Below are 22,131 nucleotides of genomic sequence, written 5' to 3' on the forward strand. Positions count from 1 at the left end.
AGTTGATAATTTTGCTTATATTAAAAAGACAAAAGTGAAGCAAAGACTTGTCAGAACTTCACTTGTTTATCAATGACATGAGCAATTTCTTTGTTGATAATGGCTTTCCAATACTAAAAGAATATTTCTCAACTTCTTGTGCTATTCACAATGGACTCAGAACATATTAAAGTTTAATTTGGATTAAATTTAATTTGGATTAAATTTAAGTTCCTCCATCACTTTAAATCTAGACAACCAACAAATTAAGCCCTATTTGAAGCATATTTCCGTAGTTGCAAAAACTCCCACATGCATTTGTGATGCAAAATCTCCTACATGAATGGCAGATTTCAAGCTACCAAGGAAACGTCAATGAATGAAGAGCTAGGAGGAGATGACCAGTAGCATAACACTACGCTGTATTTCAAATGTAAATAACCTCAAGAGCACAGATAATAATAAAATATAGTAAAATAATTAGGAAGCAATGAACCTTTGTAATATGATTTAATTTTAAGTTTATATAATTTAATTCTTAATAGGTTGTGTTTAATAACTGGCCTATAAAATTCCTGGGGGGGGGGCAACTGGTTCTCTTGGGCCAGCACAAGCCAACTCTAGCACACCACTGTAAATATATGAAATCTTGCCTTCCCTTCTCCTATAGATCCTCAGTCTCTTGGAGTCAATTCTGCTTCACTGAAAAAAATCAAATGAAACACTGAAATGCTCTGTGTTGTACCTAGCAAAACTTATTCTCCTACTTCACTTCTAAGGAGGTTCATTTAATAAGACCTAGAAGTTATTACTTATAAGAATGTACACATACTATTATATGAGGATAGAATTAAAATTTTAGAAATAGAAGGAAAGAAAGATTGTAAGTGTTCCAGTAGTTCTCAACCTTGGTTAGCCTTTAAGGTAAAACAATACCAATTTTGCACAAACTCTTCCATAAAGCTGACATGAACATTACCCTAACAACAAAACCAGATAAACACACTACAAGAAAAGTATGTACCTCATAAACATAGATGCAGAAATGATTTTTGAAAATTTTAGCAAATCTAATCCAGCAATATATAAAAAGGATGATACATCATATCAAGTGGTGACTACCACAGGAATGCAGGTTAACATTAAAAAAAAATAACAAAATTTACCTATTAATAGACTTAAAAATTACATATCATCTCAATAGATTTGAATAATCCAACAGCCATTCCTATTTAAAAAGAAAAACTCTTACGTAAAAAATAAAAGGGAAGGGCCGATACGTAAAAAATAAAAGGGAAGGGCCGATCCTGTGGCGCACTCGGGAGAGTGCGGCACACTGGGAGCGTGGCGACGCTCCCGCCGCGGGTTCGGATCCTATATAGGAATGACCGGTGCACTCACTGGCTGAGTTCCGGTCACGAAAAAGGTGGGGAAAAAAATAAATAAATAAAAGGGAATATACTCAGCCTGATAAATGGCATCAAAGAAAAACGTATAGCTAACTTCATACTTAATAGTAAACTTCTGAATGATTTCCTCCTGAAATCAGAAACAAGGCAAGGATGTCTACTCTCATTTCTATTCAACTTTTGTGCTAGAAGTTCTATCCCATGCAACCAAGCAAGAAAAATGATATAAAAAGCACTGAGATTGGAAAAAGGAAGTAAACCCATCTTTATTCACAGACAATAAATTGTTTCAAGTTGCAGGATACAAGATAAATATATACCTTCCCCCCAATCAATTATATTTCTATATGCAAATAACAAGCATTTAGAAACTGAAAATTTTTAAAATACCATTTACAAAAGCATGAAAATTAAAAAAGAGATTACTATGAAAAAAGATGTGCAAGACCAGTACACTGAAAACTACAACATACTGTTGAAGACCATTAGAGAGATAAATAAATGGAGACATACATCATATTAATGGATCAAAAGACTCAATATTGTTAAGATGTTAATTCTTTCCAAACTGATCAGATTTGATGCCATCTCAATGAAATCCCAGTATGTAGTTTTTATAGACACTGACAGTGTCTATAAAAAATTTATTTGCAGATACAAAAGACCTAAAAGAGCTAACTCTGAAAAGGAGAAATGCAATTAGAGGACTTACACTATCTAATTTCAAGAGTTATTAAAGCTACAGTAATCATAGCAATGAGGTATTATCATAAAGACAGACAAACAGATAAAGAAAATAGAGAGTCTAGAAGCAGATACACACATATATGGCCAATTATTTTTCAAAGGTACCAAGGCAATTTAATGGGGAAAGGATAACTTTTAACAAATAGTGCTAGAGCAGTTAGATTACCATACTCAAACAAATGAACCTCAATCTTTACCTCATACCATATATGAAAATATACTCAAAATTGATCACAGGCCTGAATATAAAAGTTAAAATTATAAAACATATATTTAAAAAAAAAACTCAAGAGAAAATCTTAGTGATCAAAAGTTTGGCAATAATTTCTTAAAGACCAAAACAAAAGCATGATCTATTAAACAAAAAATTGATAAACTGGACTTCATCAAAATCAAGAACTTTTGCTCTTTGAAGGACATTAAGAAAATGAAAAAAACCAACCCACGGACTGTGGAAAAATATTGGCAGATCACAAAGAACGTATATCCAATATAAACAAAGAACTCTCACACTCAATAAAAATAATTTTAATGGGCAAAACATTTCAACAGATACTTCATCAAAGAAGATGTATGGATGGTAAATAAGCACATTACAAGATGGTCAATGTCATTAGTCATTAGGGAAATGAAAATTAAACCACAGTATGACACTACTACACACCTATTAGAATGGCTAAAATTTTAAAAACTGATTAAGCAAGAATATGGAGCAACTGCAACTCTCATACACTGTAGTTAAGAATGCAAAACTTAGTACAACTTTGGAAAACAGTCTGGCAGTTTCTTAAAAAGTTAAATTTATACCTATCATAAAATCCAGGCATCCTACTCCTAGGTATTTACCCAAGAAAAACAAAAACATATGTTCACTCAAAGATTCAATTGAACTTGAATGTTCTTAGAAGCTTTATTTATAACAGAAAAAAACTGGAAACAAACAAATGTCTACCAAAAGGCTAACGGATAAACAAACTGTGATAAATCCATACAATGAAACAATAAAAAGGAATTAACTATTGATACACAGTATTATCCCAACTGGCTGCATAGTCTGAAAGACTGGCAAGCAAGAATCCACAACACAGTGTTTCTTCAAACCCACCAGAAATGAAAACATCTTTGCTGCTATAAACAATGTCAAAAGTAAGTACATTTACATCAAAACTGAGACAAGTTGCAAGGGCACCTGTAAAAGGATCATATATCATCTAAGAAGCCACATTACTAAAAAGTAAACATATCAAGAGCATGGGAGTTCTTTTATTCAAAGTAGCAAATCCACTAGAAAAACTAGATTCAGTCTAAAGAGTTTAAAATATGAAAAAACGGAAGTAACAGTCTAACATTTCACACAAAATCCTTCGTCTTTTTCCTAATCCTACCTTCCAATTTCAGGCTCTTCCTCTCTAGTGTTATATAAAATCAAAGAATTGAGTAATATTTCACAAATATCTGCTTGTTTACTCAAACAAACAATCTTCTGTATACTAACTAAAAATGTTGTCCTGCATCAAAAATTTAAACACTAATTCAAGAAATTGTTTGATTTACATTACTAGAAAACTAAACTTGAGAGTATCAAAATCTAAGAGTTTGTAGAGCATAGTGTTAAGGATTTGATCCTTGTTACTGGTCAGTCATTAAAACAACAACAACAACAAAGGGTTTAATTAATAAGTCCTTTTCATAATAAATAACTTTCCTAATTATTTTAGCTCTTCTGCTTCTTTGGGAAAATATTTTAAATCTTGAATACAAAGTTTTGAACAATATGAAAGTCTGAGGGTAACTACAATCAATAGCTGTCTCATACTTTCAACCTGAACCAAATTACACAATGCTCCAGCATTAGATAAACATACCAAAATGTATATAAAGTGGTATTAAAACTAGTGTTACTATTCTGAGAATCAGGGTTTAGAATGTGGAAAAGCCATATCTAAATCTAAAAGTGTCTACGAAAAACAGTAGTGTAAAACAGAAAAATCTCATTAACCAAACTTTCTGGGATAAAACTTGATGATAAAGCACAAAGAAAGGAGACCCATCCAAGAAAGGGCTCCAAGGTGCCAACATCTTAATTATAAAAGAATTTAAACGAAAGGTAGGGCCAATGCTGACTTATGTTGATCCAAAACAGCATTAAACAAAGAGCTAACCCTTAACTTTTTAGTATGAAATAAATGCCTAACGAGTATCCACTCCACTCATACTAATGACTGCCAAGAAGGTGGTGCTTTGTATTGAGAAAAGGTTTGAAGGGAAGGGGTGTCAACTTTAAATAGTTCCTAAAATAGTTGCTTAAAAGGGTAAAGAACAAGAGAACTTACAAAGGCATTGAGTCAAGCTTGGTTCCGGGAAAAGATACCTCGTCCCTATGTGAAAGCAAAAACGAGCCAGTGAAAAATACAGATACCCAGATTCTGTCAGCAGACGGAAGATTATTGTTCATAATTTCCCACAAAGGTAGCAGATTGCTGTGTTTTCCTGCAAAAGCAACAAAGCAAACTAAATGTAACGCTTTTCTGAATTTCAAACCTGCAGTCAAAATGTCAACTTCAGGGCTGGCCGGCTAAGGCTTACTCAGTTTGTTAGAACGCACTTTATAACGATGGTAAGGGTTCAGATACTGACAAACCGCAAAAACAAAACAAACAAACAAAAAATGCCATTTCACACCCTTGGAGGTCACAGAAAACAAAAACTCCTGTTTTGTTACTTAAATTCTTTACTTTCCTTCTGAGTTAATCCATACAAAATGTTTTCTTCGTGTCTTGAAGCTGACAAAATGAAGACAGTATACACGGCAACATACTAGGAATAACAGGCAGTTATCCCGAGTCAAGGAAAAGAATTTGATATTTTCCGAAACCCAACGGCACATAATCCATGTCTATTATTACTCCACTTGAGGAAGCGCTAAATAAATATTTTTCTTAAATTTTTTTTTAAAAACCCTTATTTTTGACATTGTTTTGTCAAAAGACAAAGAGGGGGGAAAACGTAAAAACTTTATAAACATTTATCAAAAACCCTTTACAGAACTGTGCTCCCTGCCCAAAAAAACACGGTCTAGAAAAGATGAGAAAAATATAATCAATAATTATTATATGATAAACATCTATCAATTTCCCATCTCTTTCTAAAATGTATTTAAATTCATTTCCACAAAGGAAATATAATATTGTTTTCAAATAATTGCCAATTTAATGAAGAAAGTATGTAAATTCCATAGAAGAGCTATTAAGAACAAAAAAATTCGAATGGAGCAGTAGTTTTTAACCAGGTAGATAATTGTTAAGTATGTTACAAATGTGTAACTAATAGTAAAAACTACCTAAATTTGTGTACTATTTATATACACAATATAATACTAGAGAAGTATTGCTATTCCTATTCTCCTACTAGCATTCTAACAATGAGAGAAAAATAGTTACAAGTGTTTCTCCCAGATATTATAAAACATTATAGATACATGTTGCATATTCACATATCTTTTATGTATGTTGTATAGCTTTATTTAGTCCTTATCCTATTAAAATATGGGTGTCTCTCATCACAATACTAAAACATGTGCTCATTAAACAAATGACTTCCTAATTATTAAATGACTTTTCAATCTCCTTTTTAGTACTCATCTGACATGACTTCTCTGGTTTTAAAAACTGAGGACCATGCTCTATCTTTTGAAACTTTTTCCTCCCTTATCTCCTGGACCAGATTTAAAGTAGGCTGAAGAAAGATGGAGTTTATGAGTGGGAGAGAGAAGAAAATATGCATTAAACGCACAGTATGCGCCCAGATAGCGTGCTAGGTGATTTGCACATTTCACTAAAATTATAAACTACATATTAATTGGCATTTTACAGAAGAGGAAGCTGAGGTAGAGAGAAGCTGTAAAACGTCCAAAACCTCACAGCTGGACTGGAATGTTAACACAGGTAAGTCCCACTACAAAATCCAAGCTCCTATTAAATGTTTAATTTTAGACATTTCTAGAAGAAAATGGAGAAAAATAATCTTATAATCTTGGGGTACAGAAAACTTTTCTAAATAAGGCAAAAGCCATAAAGAAAAAGAACAGATTAAACAATATAAAAATATTTTAATGTCTATAAGGCAAAGAGCAAAGTCACAAACAAAGTCAAAGGAAAACATAAAACTGTAACAAAGAATTTCTATCATATTTATAATGGACAATAAGGCAATATTTCTAAACAGCCCTTACAAATCAATAAAAAAAAATGTAAAGACCTCAATGTAAAATTTTTTAGTAAACGTCATGATCAGACAAATCACAAAAGAATAATAGTGACTCCCCCCAAAAAGAAAAAATTATCCCTACTATTAGTTAAAAAATTGCTAATTTAAAAAATATATGTAACTTTTTATCGGAATGGCAATGATTAATAATGCGAATAAGAGTTTAGGGAAATAAGCACCCATTACCTAATCGGTAGGAGTATAATTTTACACATTTCTAAAGGGCAATGTGACAAGATGTATCAAAATTGTAAACGTGTAATTACTTTGATCCAGAAAATCCACTTCTATAAATATGTCCTTTAAAAAAAGTGTGCATAAAAAAGAAAAACAATATTTTTTTAAAAGTGTGCAAAGGTAAGTTTTTTCACTTCACTAGTGTTGATAATTGCCAAAAAAAAAAAAAAAAAAAATTAACTATCAACAAAAGATTGAATGATGGTGCAATAATAAAATGTATTACAATGAAGCCATTAAAAAGCATAAAGTATATAAATGTAAAATGATACAGCTGCTGTGAAAAATTTGTCAATTCCTTGAAAAGTTAAACATAGAATTACCACATGACCCAGCAATTCCACTCCTAGGTATATACCCTAGAGAAATGAAAACGTATGTCCACACAAAAACTTGTATGTGAATGCTCATAGAGTTATTTATAATAACCAAAAATGTGCATATGCATACAATGGCATATTATTCAGCCATAAAAAGGAATGAAATACTGTTACTTGTTACAACATGGATTAAACTTGAAATTATGCTAAGTGAAAGAAACCAGACACAAAAGATCACATATCATTCTACTTATATTCAATGCCTACTATAGGCAAATCCATAGAGACAGAAAGAAGACTGATAGTTGTAAGCAGATAGGGGAATTGGAACTGATATTAGATATGCTTTCTTTTGGGGGTGATGAAAATGTTCTGAAATTAGCTAGCAATACTAGTTCACAACATAGTGAATACACTAAAATCACCAAAGTATACATTTTTAAATAATGAATTTTGTGTTATGTATATCAATTTTTTTTTCTTCTTTTTTTTTTTAATTTTATTTTGTCGATATACATTGTAGCTGATTATTGCTCCCCATCACCAAAACCTCCCTCCCTTCTCCCTCCCCCCCTCCCCCCCAACAATGTCCTTTCTGTTTGCTTGTTGTATCAACTTCAAATAATTGTGGTTGTTATATCTTCTTCCCCCCCCCCCCCGGTTTGTGTGTGTGTGTGTGTATGTGTGTGTGTGAATTTATATATTAATTTTTAGCTCCCTCCAATAAGTGAGAACATGTGGTATTTCTCTTTCTGTGCCTGACTTGTTTCACTTAATATAATTCTCTCAAGGTCCATCCATGTTGTTGCAAATGGCAGTATTTCATTCGTTTTTATAGCTGAGTAGTATTCCATTGTGTAGATGTACCACATTTTCCGTATCCACTCATCTGATGATGGGCATTTGGGCTGGTTCCAACTCTTGGCTATTGTAAAGAGTGCTGCGATGAACATTGGGGAACAGGTATACCTTCGACTTGATGATTTCCATTCCTCTGGGTATATTCCCAACAGTGGGATGGCTGGGTCGTATGGTAGATCTATTTGCAATTGTTTAAGGAACCTCCATACCATTTTCCATAGAGGCTGCACCATTTTGCAGTCCTACCAACAATGTATGAGAGTTCCTTTTTCTCAATTTTTTAATGCTATAATTTTTTTAAAAGCATGATATATGTATTGGTGGAAAGAATGGTCATGATATGTTGTTAAATGAAAAAAAGCAAGGTAAAAATGTATATACAGTATGATTCTATTTATGTTATGTTTACATAGTTATATAAGTACATATTACCCCAAACCACATAATGGTACTATATACTACACTACTAACAGTCTTGATCTCCATGAGGTAGAATAATCAGAAAGTTACGCTCTTCAGTATCATTTGACTTTTTACAAAGAACACATTACTCTCAAATCAAACATGAAACAATAAAAATATTATCATCCACAAATAAAAGTATACAACTATGACAAAAATACACAGAACAGAGTGAAACCAGGAAACAATACAAGCAAAGATTATTAACCAGGGGTCCATAAATGTCAGGAAACCTGTTAATTTGTAGGAAAAAAATTACACCACTATTTTCATTAGCCTCTAATTAAAATTTAATATCTCTTTCAAATAGACCTAGAAAACCAACAATAATAGTATTAGCAGTACCTGTGATTTTTCTCACTAACAGAATTATATTTTCGTATCACATTACAGTTGTTACAGAGATCTCGAAATATTATCTATACACATCAGTACTTCGAAATTATGGTAGTTATTAGACTTGCTGCTAAATCTTGTTATTTAAAGGCATTGATAAAGAAGAACAAACCCATTGCTATATTACGAATTTGTTTTTTAATATATTTTGGTATTTCAATATAACAGGTTCCTTTTAAATTCTATTTATTTTCTTTTATTCATTTAAAATTGTTATTCTAAAAAGTATCCACAGCCATCTCCAGACTGCTAAAGGGTCCACGGCACCAAACAAAGGTTAAGAACCCATGAATTAGAGGCAGGAAGTGAAACCAATCATGAGGCTATTCTGATTATACAAGTGCAAAGTTAAGTAGAACTTAAATTCAGGCAACAATAGAAATCACTCAATACAAATCACACCAATCAATTTGTTTAACACAAAACTCTTAATTTCCTTCCCTGAACTGTCTCTTCCTTCTGTTTTCTCATTCGTCCCTAACGTCTTCGTATTCAATCTTCGTCACTTGAAACACTGCCCTTCCATCCTAAACCACACAGATCTACTTCTTGATATACCACTTTATATTTTAACTCTTTAAAAAAGGCTTCCCTCCTCCCATTCCCATCTCCTCGACTGACTCTTCATAGCTTAACCAGATTAATCTTAGAAGGTTAATTTCAACCTACCATGAGCCTACTCATTCAATGGTTCCCAAGTCTTTAATAGTAGTATTGATAATTATGAGACTCTAGATCACATTTGCAGTACCTTAATCAAAAGAAGTGTAGGTAATGAATATCCTGTAAAATATCTAAAGCAATATCATAACATAAAACAAAGGACCCAGTTTATGGATTTAAAAAACCACCTGCTGCTCTAGATTTGAAATCTGTATCACCAAACCTATGACAATATTAAAATTCCTTACCCAGGCATTCAAACCCTCCATAATCATGCTCCCATCTGCCTTATGAAACTCATGTTCCCACTCAAACTCTGGAAGAAATTAACTTAATTTCCCATTCACCCTTGAATCTGGACTCATCTATCTGCAACTATACATTTCTTAATGTAATTTCTACTGCTTGCAATGCCATTTGATCATTCATTCATTCATTCATTCAAAAATTTACTAAGTCCTTACTATATGCTAAACACTATATTAAGCCCCTACTATGTTATCAAACACTTGAGCTACAAAGGTGAGGTATACATCATCTGTGCCCTTTCAGTCTAATGAAAAAGCAGAGATATAAACAAGACATTGTGGTGTTTTTTTCTGTTGTTTTTTTTCCCTCTTATTTTGGCAGCTGGCCAATTCAGGGATCCAACCCGTGACCTTGGTGTTATAAGGCTGTGCTCTAATCAACTGACTGAGCTAACTGGCCAGCCAGCCAGATGCTGTGGTGTTAAGGAGGAATACACAGGATGCTATAGGAACACAGAGAAAGATCATAAAGCAAAGACTGCAAGTGTTGGGTAAGGTCTCCCAGAGTAGGGAGCACCTGAGGTTAATTATTAAAGAGGTTAGTAAGGTCATAAAGTATAAGGTATTGTAGGCATATATAAAGCATATACTAGGCTGTAAGGTACTCACTTTGGCTAGGGTAGAAAATATGTGAAAGAGCAGAGTAATAAATAATAAAACTAGAGAGGTAAGCAAAGACAAGACCATGATGAGCCTTATATATAATGAAATGAAATCTTCATCTTATTCTAAAAGCAATGGGAAGCAGGAAGATTTCCTGGAAAGTACACACGTTTAGGAATTCCAATAAAGTAAATCTGAATCAATCTGTCATTTACTTGCTATGTGACCTTCAAATTTGCCTAAACTTCAATTTCCTTAACACTAAAGAAGGGATTGATAAGATCAATTTTACCAGGATTTTTAACCAAAAATGAGTTAAATGATGCAAATCTCCTAGCACTGGAGTCAGTGAACTGCATACAGCTTGATTTGACAACAGTGAATGGTTTTTATATTTTTAAAGAATTGTTAAAAAACAAAAAAAATACAGCAAAAAAAAAAAGAAAAAGGTGACAGATCTTATGTGACCCAAAAGGCCAAAATATTTACTTCATTTATCCCTTTAAAGAAAAAGCTTACTGACTCCTGCCCTAGCATTAAACATTGTAGATAACCAGAAAATAGTAGTTATTATTACGTTATTAAAGGATTTTAAGTAAAGAATTTATGCAATGTGTAATGAATTTTACAAAGATTTCTCTGGTGACAATGTGACTAAAGAAAGAGAAGGTGAAGAAGCAATAATGGAAGTTGGTACACTAGGAGGGAACATGTTGCTATTAACTTTTTTTCTCTTATTCATCCCTGGCAGGCTAAAACCCATACATACTCTCTATGTTACAGCACTTAACGTTATTTTGTCACACTTAGCATATTCTACCTTCACTTGTTTGCTATATCCAGACTTAAACTGCTCTATAGTGTAAAATAAGCATTTTGGAGTGAGATTTGGTTGTAATCTTGAAAATGTTAATTAACATGTATGGTTCCTAACAACAAGAAACAGTAATAACTAACATACATTGCGTTTTTTAGTTTGTTTTACTATGGATGTGCCAAGTACTGTTCTAAGTTAAGTGCTTTACAGGTTTGAGTTATTTAATCCTCAAACAACTCTATGAGATAAGGACTATCTCCCTGTTACAGATGAGCAAAGTGGTAGATCCAAGGCTCACATTCTTAACCAGCTACAGATTGAGAATCATACTGCCTATCTCACAGGATATTCATGAAGGCTAATTTAGATTACACATTTAGAGAGAAGGGAGTGGTTTTCACAGTCCTTAGTACCCATGGTCCAAAAAATATTAGCTCCATTCCTTGGTAGAAAGACTATATTCTAAATTTTTTTTTATTCCCCAGTACCCTGAATACAATATCTTGTAGCCAGTAGAAGCTTAGTAAACATCTATTAGTAGGTTAGATATAGTTTGGTTATTCAAATTCTCATATTGTTTCAAGGTTACCATTCTGCATAATTCACATTACATTGTTTCAAAAATTTATATGTAGATGTTGCAGAGGATTGCACTAAATATGAAGGTATAGTAGAGCACACCCTGCAGGTAGTTTTGGGGTTTTGCTTTGTTTAAATATAATAAACAGTATGATCAGAAAGCAACATATATGTAGTTATCCCAATAAAGTCTTTGTATAGAGAGATATTAAGGTTGGCATATCCTAAATTTAGTTCTAGTCTTTTAGCAGTATTTGTAACTCTGGTATTATATAACTCTGATCTGTTACTCATTCAGGAAATCGAAGCAATACAGGAAGAGAGAAACAAAGAGCTTAAACTGTAAGATTACAGAGAGAGGTTCTCCCTGCAAGTGTTTTAACCTCTTTTTTGTGTCACCAACTTCAATTGTTAATAAATGAAAACAATATTGGAAAGCCCAAAACTACCAGGCATCTAATCAGTATGAATGATGAATCTCTCACATGAAGTGAACTACTTATTTCTTTTAAAAAAATAATAAATTATATCTGTAAAAGTTTTATACTAGGCTGAAAAAAATTAATGGAAGCTAATAATGCTGCTACAAAAAAGAATACAAAACAAAAATTCTATTGCCACTTTCCAATTTTGCCTTGTGAACAGGAAGAGTCTTAGCTAAACTTAAAGTTCTTTTAACTTCTGAGACCTATACGTGAAGGACAAAAGCTAAAATTTTAAGAAAACATTTATCTAATCAAAATGTAGCTGCATGGAAACACAACTGGAATTTCAAAAATTAAACAGAGGGTAAACACCACAGAGAAACATAACTTTGCCTTACAGAGTAAAATTTCCTAAGAAATCTATTAAATTTTTTTAGAACACTATAAAGAAAAATTACAAAAACCATTAATGCTGAAATTACAACAACCATTATTGTTGAAATGTTTTGGAGGGAAAAGTCAGCTGACAGATAGGTTCAAAGTACATTATACTAAACATGGAATTCTTCACTAACCACACTCCTGACATGGCAAACGTTTGTCCACTTCTTTTAAATTCTATGGCTAGTACTTCACTTATGATTTATTCTCTCCACTTCCTGAGTTCCCTTCCAAGCCTAGCTATCAAACTAATCAGAAAGAAATTCTCCACACTGTTTTTATTGCATATTTTTCAAAAGAAACAGTACTCTCCACTACTCAAGAAATCTTAATTATTCAGATATTCAATAAAGTATTAAGGGCCCTCCAAATGTACATATGGATTGATAAGCGGTGATAGCAATAGGGAGGGGAGGAAAAAGGGAGAGGGAAAAGACAGAAAAATAATCCAGCTCCTCTTCCCCAAACAAGGTAAGCGTTATCATCTGCCACTCATTACTTGACATAGCATCTTCACTTTCCTAATACATTTTTCACCCTTCCCTCAAAACTCAACCCTAACACCCACCCATCCCCTCTCTCTCTCAACAAACTAGGAACACAAGTGAATTTCCTCAACCTGACGAAGAGCAACTGCAAAAAATCCATAGCTAACACCACATTTAATGGTGGAAGATTGAATGCTTTCCCTCTAAGATAAAAAATAATACAAGGATTTGCTGCAAGTCAAGTGTCTGCTCTTGACATTTCAACAACGTACTGGAGGTTCTAGCCAGGGCAATTAGGCAAGAAAATGAAATAAAATGCATCCACATTGAAAAAGAAAAAGTAAAAACTTCATTTATTTGCAGGAGACATGGTCCATGTATGCAGGAAATTCTATGAAACCCACTTAAAAACTATTAAAACTAACAAACAAGTTCAGCAAAGTTGCAGAATACAAGATCAATACACAAAAATCAGCCAAACTTCCAGCTGGCTTCGCAGAAATTGACAAGGTGGTCCTAAAATTCATATGGAAATACAAGAAACCTAAATAGTCAAAACGAAAAAAAAGCTGTTAAGACCCAGACCTCTCAATTACAAAGCTACTGTAGTCAAGAAGTACTGGCATAAGGATAAACAAACAGAACAATGGAATAGAATTGAAAGTCCAGAAATAAACCCCACATTTATGGTTAATTGATTTTTGACGGGGATGACCGGGGTGACAAGACAATTCAATGGGGGAAGAATAGTCTTTTAAACAAATGGTTCTGGGACAACTGGATATCTACATGTAAAGAAATGTTAGACCCCTACATCAGACCATGTACAGAAATCAATTTAAAATGGATCAAAGACCTTAATGTAAGAGCTAAAACTATTAAAAATATTTTAAAAAAACAAACAAAAACTCTCAGGACAAAACATATAGGTAGATCTTTGTGACCTCAGATTAGGCAATGGTTTCTTATATATGATGACACCAATAGCATAAGCAACAAAAGAAAAAATAAATTTGATTTAAACAAGCTAAAAACTTTTGTGCCTCAAAAGACACCATCAAGAAAGTAAAAAGACAACTCACAGAATGGAGGAAAATATTTGCAAATCATACATGTAAAAAGGGACATATTTATAATATATAAAGGACTCAATACCAAAAAGATAAGTAATTGTAAAATGGGCAAAGGATTTGAATCTTTTCACACACAACTCTCCAAAGATATACAAATGGCCAATAAGCACATGAAATGATGCTCAGCTTCATTAATCAGCAGGGAAATGCAAATCAAAACTACAACATATTACTTCACATTCATAAAAAGAATGAAGTACTATTACATGCTATGAGATTGATGAACTTTGTAAGTATGGTAAGTGAAAGAAGCCTATCATAAAAGACCACATATTATATTAAGATTCCATTTGTATGAAATGTCCAGAATAGGCATATCTATAGAGACAGAAAGTAGTTCAGCGATGGCTTAGAATTAGGAGTGCGGGAGAATGAGGGCTGTCTCAAAGTATATACAATTTGTATTTCATTTGATGAAAATGTTCTAAAATTGACTGTGATGAGTGCACAACTGAGAATATACTAATAACTATTGAGTTGTACATTTTAAATGGGCTACTTCTAAGGTGTATGAATTATATTTCAAAAAATGCTGTTTTAAAAAAGCTGGCCCGTTAAGTAATCCCTGACCCGCCACCACCCACCATTCCATTTTATATTACTCCCTCCCAGAATGTAATGGCTTGCACTGGTTCGTTTGTTATTTGGAAATAACTCAATTATATGCTTTATATCCCTTACTCATAAACTTTGCAAGGATCTCTTCCACATCTTTCATACTTCTCTTTAGAACTGGGTATAACAACGGGTACAAGATGGGTCCTCAAATAAGGTCTTTAATTTTCAAGATGCAAAATAGTAGAAAAATTTACCAAAGAGAAGTTAACCAGACTACTCAAAAATCTTCCTTTTGGGAAATGTAGATATATGTCACCCCAGAGATCCCTAAGCAAACTCTTAAAATAAAAATAAGTAAAGGTGACCTAGAGCTGAGGTTTCACATTATAATAATCCTGGGCAATGAAAGAGTAAGTTGTGATTCAATTAAAATTAAAGTTATCCAGAGATAAAATTCATTTAGTGTATTTAGAGGCCTGGTGTTAGTATGCCCAATCAAAGAAAGTTGTAGTATTTTTGTCATGAAGCATGAGCACAAGTTAATAATTAAGCCTTTGTTGTTTACTTGATTTTATTGTTTTTGAGTTACGGCTCACATACATTAATTCTAATGACTTTAGAATTACAAAAACAACAGTAAATGACAGAACATAAGGTCCACCTACATATTTCTTTAAAGTATAAAGTAGTAATAATAATGCTCTATCCCAACAGCAGAGAAAGAAAATTTTTTTAAAAACTGTTTTTATGAAACTATACCACAGAAACTGAAATTCAGAGTTTTGCCCTACTGATCTCAACTGATTTCAAAGTACAAAGAGAAATAACTCAAACAGCCAGAAACTACTAAACCACAACAACAATCAATAATTGGATAATAAAGGAGAGACCACCTAAAAGTTTATAGACTCTAACTGTACATTTCTCTGTAAAATTTATATCTTTAAATAGCTGCTAAAGTTCACTTATCCAAACCCCTCACAGATGAGAGCTCCTCCCCCTCTCCTCCAGCTCTTATCCTTTCCCTCCTTTTCCCTCTCCTCTCCCTCCTGCCCCCCACAATTTTACTCTTTGAGGATGAAAAGCAATTTTTAAGTATTAAAATTCACTTTAGATATAATTTCATAAATATATGCTACCATCTAAAATAACACCATGAAATGACCATTGTAGCAGAGATGGCCAAGCTGTCCACCAGCCAGGGGTTACATTTCCCATCCCCCTTGCATTCAAATAAGCCTCTGTGACAAATTCCTGCCAATGAGACTTAGGCAAATGTTTATCACTTTAAGTCTGGGAGTTCTTAAAAAACGGTCTGCAGACAAGAGGCAGGACTCTAAGGCCCTAGGGACTGGTAGAGTCACAAGATGTAAGGAGCCTGGGTCCATAAATTACCACGTGGAGGAAAGCCACAAGCCTGATAAACAGGAGCACGTGTAATGGGTTGTCATGTAAGCAAAAAATAAACTTGTATGTGTTAAGCCACTGAAATTTTGGAGTATATTTATTACTCTAATTAGCATTACCCAAAGTAATACTCAAATGTACAGAAACTCCTAAGTATTCCAATTCCCCCTAATTAAAAACATTTATAATGGATATTTTGGAAAGATTGTTTAAAAACCCATTTAAGTAACATTAAATTGTAAAACCTAAATAATTTTCCATCTTGATTTTTTTGTAACATAATTCCTTTAGTCTAAACAATGACAGCATGAGCAGTTCCACTGTTAATAGATTTCACTGTCCAAATATCTTAACAGTTCAATATCATCTGTTTCCACGATTATTAGAGAAATATTTTCCCCAATTCTCCCAAATTAAAACAAGTTATGAAGTGTTTTAAAATGCTACAATTTATAATATCTAATGAAAATCACTTTATCAAATACTAAATAAGGGCAAAATACATTTCTATCTCATTGTTTTTAAAGTACTAAAAAATATCATTTGTAGTTTTTAAGAATTCTTTCTTTAAATATAACCATATGGCAGACAGTTCTGTTCATTGTAAATAGACACACACTTTAAGAAAACCATAACACTTCGCAGTTTAATAAAGTGTCCCTACTATCCTTTACAGAATTTTTAATATATATAAAAGTTATACTAACCCTGCACGCTTATTGTTGAAGAGGGGAGGGGAGGAGGCCACATGGGGGAAGATCTGATGGGAACAAAAATAATTCATTTAAAAAGTTCAACTGGGGCCAAAAAAAATGTTACACTGAATGTGCGGCAACTTTGGCTTTAATTTTACAAAAATCTGGTAAGTTTTTTTTTTTATTTTAAAGCTTATCATTGCTGATACCTTTACAAACAATAATGATATAATACCTAAATGGGAAACCTGGCATTTGTAAACAGAGACATTACAAGCTTAAAACCAATTAAAACTCCTCCCACATTCTCTGCCCTGCCTTCACCTAAAAAAAAAAAAAGAAAGAAAAAAAATCCTTTAATTAACCTGTTACCTTTACCTTAAACTCCATACATTATTTTTCCATAAGACACAGTTTAAAATTTAATAAATACATTTACTATTCCACACAAAATTTAAAAAATGAAAAGTTATTGAAAGTTAATACAGGATTTTTGCTTCCATTTAAAAAACATTCCAAGCGGTTTTGTTTACCAGAATCAGTCAACAGGATCTAAAAGTATTACACAGCATTTTTTGTGACAGTTATACTTTGTGGATTTATATAGGTAAATTTTGATTCCTTATCCTTTTTGATGCTTGATTGTACTGGAATTTATATATGGTATATAGAACTTAAAAAAAGTTTTTCCCAGGGCTACATAGCAAAACCTCATAAAAAGGTATGACACTGGAAGATGAGCTATTTGAAAAAATGAAAAACAGTAAGTATGACTATTTTCTATAAATTAATGTACAAGCCTATTTTATTGACAATTTTATTCCTAGAAAAAAGACCTCATATACATTAAAAGTTGTTTATATAAACCGTATGTATATCAAAGGACTCTATAATATTCCACTGTCTTGATTTTTAACTTACAGATGCATAATACTGTTCTAAGTAATTAATGAGTATTTGTACTTATAAATGCTTTTCAATGCCCATAATCAGGACTGCAGGAGGCAGAACTAAAATTTAAGTAAGCATCTACTATGTGCCAAACACATGTTTTCTCATTCAATTCTCACAACAACCTTTTGATAAGGGTATTATCTCTCTGTTACAGATAGGAAAACAGAAGCTTATAGATATACCTTGCTTAAGGTCAAAAGCTAAGAAAAATGGCACAGCCGGGTTTCTAGCTGAGGTCTGTAAAACAAGTCTTTTTTCCACTAAACTAACGTGTTAAATTGTTTTTCCAGTAGTGGTAATAGAAAACAGCTATTCACCCTTCCTTCTTTTCCCCTCACTTCCCAGTGAACAGCATACACTATTTCTTTGTGAGACCAGGTTCAGAGAAGAGCAATCTCTGGTCGTTATACAGAGCAGACTACAAGGATAGAATCTGTATAATGACTTTATCCACAGTAGGGTTCCAGACAGATGAGCTAACTAGATACAAATGTAAAGAGTGTGGAATAGATAAAAGTAAATCATCAAGTAATTGCCTAAATACCGTTTACATCTGGTTCTGAAATGCACTGTACGCCTATTGGCACATTTAGCTTTATAACTGCGTTTTGCTTAAATTATTCTCAAAATCTCCTTCCAGGAGCACACACTGAGTAGACAAGAGGCTGCTCGATCTAGGTTTTGGAGACTGTGAGGAAAACGTGTTTGTTCTGCATGACTATCTTGACTGACAATTAAGATAGCACCTCCTAAAATGTAGTACTGCGCTTCCAATGTGTGCAGACGGCCGAGCTAAACTCTCTGAACACAATCCACCTAAACTGCCCTAGCGAACAGCCGGCCAACTTAAGAAGGATGACAGCTCCAGTAACTTCCTCTTCCTCACCGACCTCCTCAGCTCGGCGTGTACACGCCTTGCCCCCTAGGAGGCAGGATAAAACAATTTCAAATACACAAAATCTATCCAACCCCAATACCACAGGCCAAGAAAGCCAATTTTCCTTTCTTTTTTAAAATTTTATTAAAAAGAAATACACCTTGCCAACGAAAAAGTTATTTACAACAAAACCCGAAAATATTTACTCAGCTCCCCACACAGCTTTAAGGGAAAGATGAGAAGAAGGGATCTCCACACCGCGTATTCCCGAGATTTACTGCTTTGATTCACTTTCCCTAGGGTCCCACCGCCTGCCGGGGGAAGTCTTGCAGTTGGAACGCCAAAACAAGCCTTCGTTCCTCGTCAGGAGACGCGGAGGCGGCCGAGGCGACGGCAATCAGCGCGTCCCGCCTCCGACCCTCACCTGCCCAGGCCCGAGGCAGCACCCTGGGCCAGCGCGGGCTCGGCGTCCGGGGAGGCCACGGGAGGAGGGCGCGGAGGCGGTTAGGCCGCGCTGCAGGCCGGCGCCCTTCCTGCCCAGGCCGCGGCCCAAGGAACGGCGGCCCCGGCGGCGCGGCACCGACCGCAGCTCTCCGGCCCGCTGCTGACCATGCCTCACTCACTCGTCCCTCCCCGGCCGCCGCGGAGCCGCTCTGACCTGTGAGCCTCCGGAGCCTCGGCCACAAAGGGAGAGGGTTACACCACTCTGGGGTCCCGGACACACGCAACCCGTCCCCAGAGTCGGGAGCCCCAGGCGCAGAACCCCCCGACACGCACACCCTTCGTCCACCTCCAAGAAGACGCGGGTCTGCCCCGCCACCCGCTCCAGTCAACCGACACACACCCACTCGACGTGGTTCCTCAGGCTGCCTTGCCGCCCGCCAAAGTCCCAACTCGCACACCCACACGCACATTTGTCTCTCTCCCACCTCATTTCCCCAGGGACGCGCTCCTCTTCCCAACACTCTCGATCCTACTTGGAGGCACAATAACACTCTACCTCATTCTCTTCCTCTGGCCCAGAAGGAGCAACAGCAGCCATTTCCCCGCGGCAGGGGAAACACGGAAACACACAGACACACGCGCGCGCGCGCGCGCACACAAACACACACACACACACACACACACACACACACACACGCACGCACGCGCGCGCCCGGACCAGGCCCCCACAGATGCTTCCCCTCCAGAGCGGCGGCCGCAGACGCAAACACAAACACCCACGAGTGGGCCTCGCTCCAGCCAGCCCGCCCCGAGGGGAAGCCGCGGCGACAGACAGGGCCCGGACCCGGGGCTCGCGGGCGGGCGGGCGCGCGAGGCCTGGGGCAGCGGAGGTCCCGCGCCCCCTCCTCACCTGCATTCAGCGCGCCGGGTTCCGGGCGGCGGCGGCGGCGACGGCGGCGGGGCGACTGCTGCTGGTGCTGCGGCGGCGGGGGAGGCGGCGGCGGTGGTGGCGGCGGGGCTGAGGGCAGCAAAGACATGCAGGCAGCCCGCCGGGGGAAGAGGCACCGGCCGGAGGGGACGCGGGGCGGGCGGGCCGGACCGCCGGAGGAACAGCAGAGGCGGCGGCGCGGAGGGCAGCTGAAGGGAGCGAGAAGGAAACGGATCCGGGGGCGGAGAAGAGGACGAAGGCCGCCGAGTGACCCTGGACGCGCAGGAGAGGCCCTGCGGCCACCGATGCGAAGCCCCAGCCGAAGGAAGCTGCGCCCCCGCAGGCGCCGGAGCGCGGCTATTGCTCCGGGAACCGCTCACAGCCTGGCCTTGGCCTTGGCCTCCTAGCGCTGGGACTGCCGCCGCTGCGGGGGTTGCTGCTGCGTCTGGTACTGCCGGGGCCGAGGATGAACGGAGACGCCAGCTTTCGGTGCTCTCGCTCTAACTCATACACGTTCACACCCCCGAGGGCCGGGGGAGAGGCGTCCGGACGATATCGGTATTGAGATTAATAACAAGGTGCAGAGAGTGAGAGGAGGAGGAGGGTTGATTGACGTGGAGGGGCTGGCAGGAGTCAGTCACTCCCAGGCGCTGAGGGGTGGGGTGAGGGGGAGGCGGGGCTCCAGAGCCGCGCCTTGGCACCGCCCCTCGTGCGCTGCGTTTTGTCGTGATGCGCGTGCGCGCACGGCGGCCAGGAAGGTTTACCCATTTTCTCCTTTACCCTTGCTGTTTTCTTACTCTCTCTAAGCTGGAGCAAGGAGCAGAACTGAGAAGTCTGGTAGGGTATCACAAACCCACATCCGCAAAGCCATGGGGGGAAGAAACTGATGAAACCGCTTCACCCCGTGTAGTTGCATGGACTCGGCTCTGTGTACTGCACGCTCGCCCGAGGCGACCTAACAGCGTAGCCAAGCGCAGGTCTAGGTGGCTAATGAGACCCCAGGTGAGATGAAGTGGTGGAAGGAAGTGTTTACTGACGTTCCGTGGCCTTTTTTTTTTTAATGTGTAACATCTGTAAGTTGTATCGTGAAAGGTAAATGAAAGAACCTGTGACGCTGTGCCACAACCGAGTCCTATTTGCTAATTTTCTTTCTCGCGATAGAATTTCTTCTGGTAATTTATCCATGCCACCTACAGAGTGAAAACATCCAAATGTAAGCTAGAAATATTAGTGTTTACCTGGTGAATGTGGTCTTGATATTTTAAGCTTCTGGGTTTAATTTTATTTTGTGGGCCAGCTTCAGCTTTTACCTCCCGCAGTCCAAAAAGCAAAATTACACGGTTGTAGAGGCAGAACACTGCTGTTGCAGTTTTGCACAATTTCAATCTCTTTCTCAGTGCGTGCTCTGGGCTTGTATATTTACCAGTGTTGGTTAAGGATATATCAGCAATGTTCAGTTTTTTCCCACAGGAGTGTTGTTTAGCACACTAAGCCCGTTGTGTTTGTTGCAATTCATCTTAGGCCCTATTACTGAATGTAAAATGCCTTCATCTCTTGGGGGGAAAGGTGCAGTGAAAATGCAAATCATCATTTAGCGAGAACTGAATAGCCGTTAAGAGTCCGCCGTTGCAGAAGAGCAATTGAACCAGACCAGAAAGCAATTCTCAGACCAGAAAGTGTGACTGAGTGATTGAAGAAGCCCCTCAGGGCAGAAAAGACTGCGGACTACTGTTTTCCACCCGTGTTGTTTCCATTTCCCTGCCTACCAACGCCACCCCCATACTACTTTCTGTAAAAAGTGTCAGAATGGCCTTAATCCTGGAAGAAGTCTTGCTCATTTCCAACTATAGAGTCTAGGCTGACATATAATGAATAATTGTCTTTGGCTTTGTTGCTTACAAAGCCAAACAAGTCTCTTCAGAAGGCCAAAATAGTGAACCTGCCTCAGTGGCATCTTGCCATAGCATTTCTCCTTGGCTCACACACACTCTTCTCCAAGGAGAAATACTACCAAATGTTGAAGAAAAGAGGGAAATAAATACCTGAAAAAAAACTGTAAATCAGATTATGTGATATCTTTACAGATTTGTTTCTTCAAATACCTGTGGATAAATGATTCATATACAATAAACAA

At 36.8% G+C, this 22,131-nt stretch overlaps 1 protein-coding gene across 4 annotated transcripts in view; it reads right to left on the bottom strand.

Moving 5' to 3' along the window:
* CNOT6L (CCR4-NOT transcription complex subunit 6 like) overlaps nucleotides 1-20,471 on the bottom strand; it is an 89,941-nt gene extending 69,470 nt beyond the window's left edge. For 2 of the 4 annotated variants that reach the window (XM_063108287.1, XM_063108290.1), the window contains exon 1: nucleotides 19,626-19,669. In XM_063108287.1, coding sequence (XP_062964357.1) covers nucleotides 19,626-19,630 — 5 coding nt within the window. In that variant the 5' untranslated portion in view covers nucleotides 19,631-19,669. Of the gene's footprint in view, nucleotides 1-19,554; nucleotides 19,670-19,979 lie in introns of those variants that run through there. The other 2 variants (XM_063108289.1, XM_063108288.1) reach the window with 2 other exon arrangements.
* Between the last annotated feature and the right edge of the window lie 1,660 nt (nucleotides 20,472-22,131).

Source organism: Cynocephalus volans, chromosome 9, assembly GCF_027409185.1.
Source record: "Cynocephalus volans isolate mCynVol1 chromosome 9, mCynVol1.pri, whole genome shotgun sequence".
Classification (NCBI taxonomy): domain Eukaryota; kingdom Metazoa; phylum Chordata; class Mammalia; order Dermoptera; family Cynocephalidae; genus Cynocephalus; species Cynocephalus volans.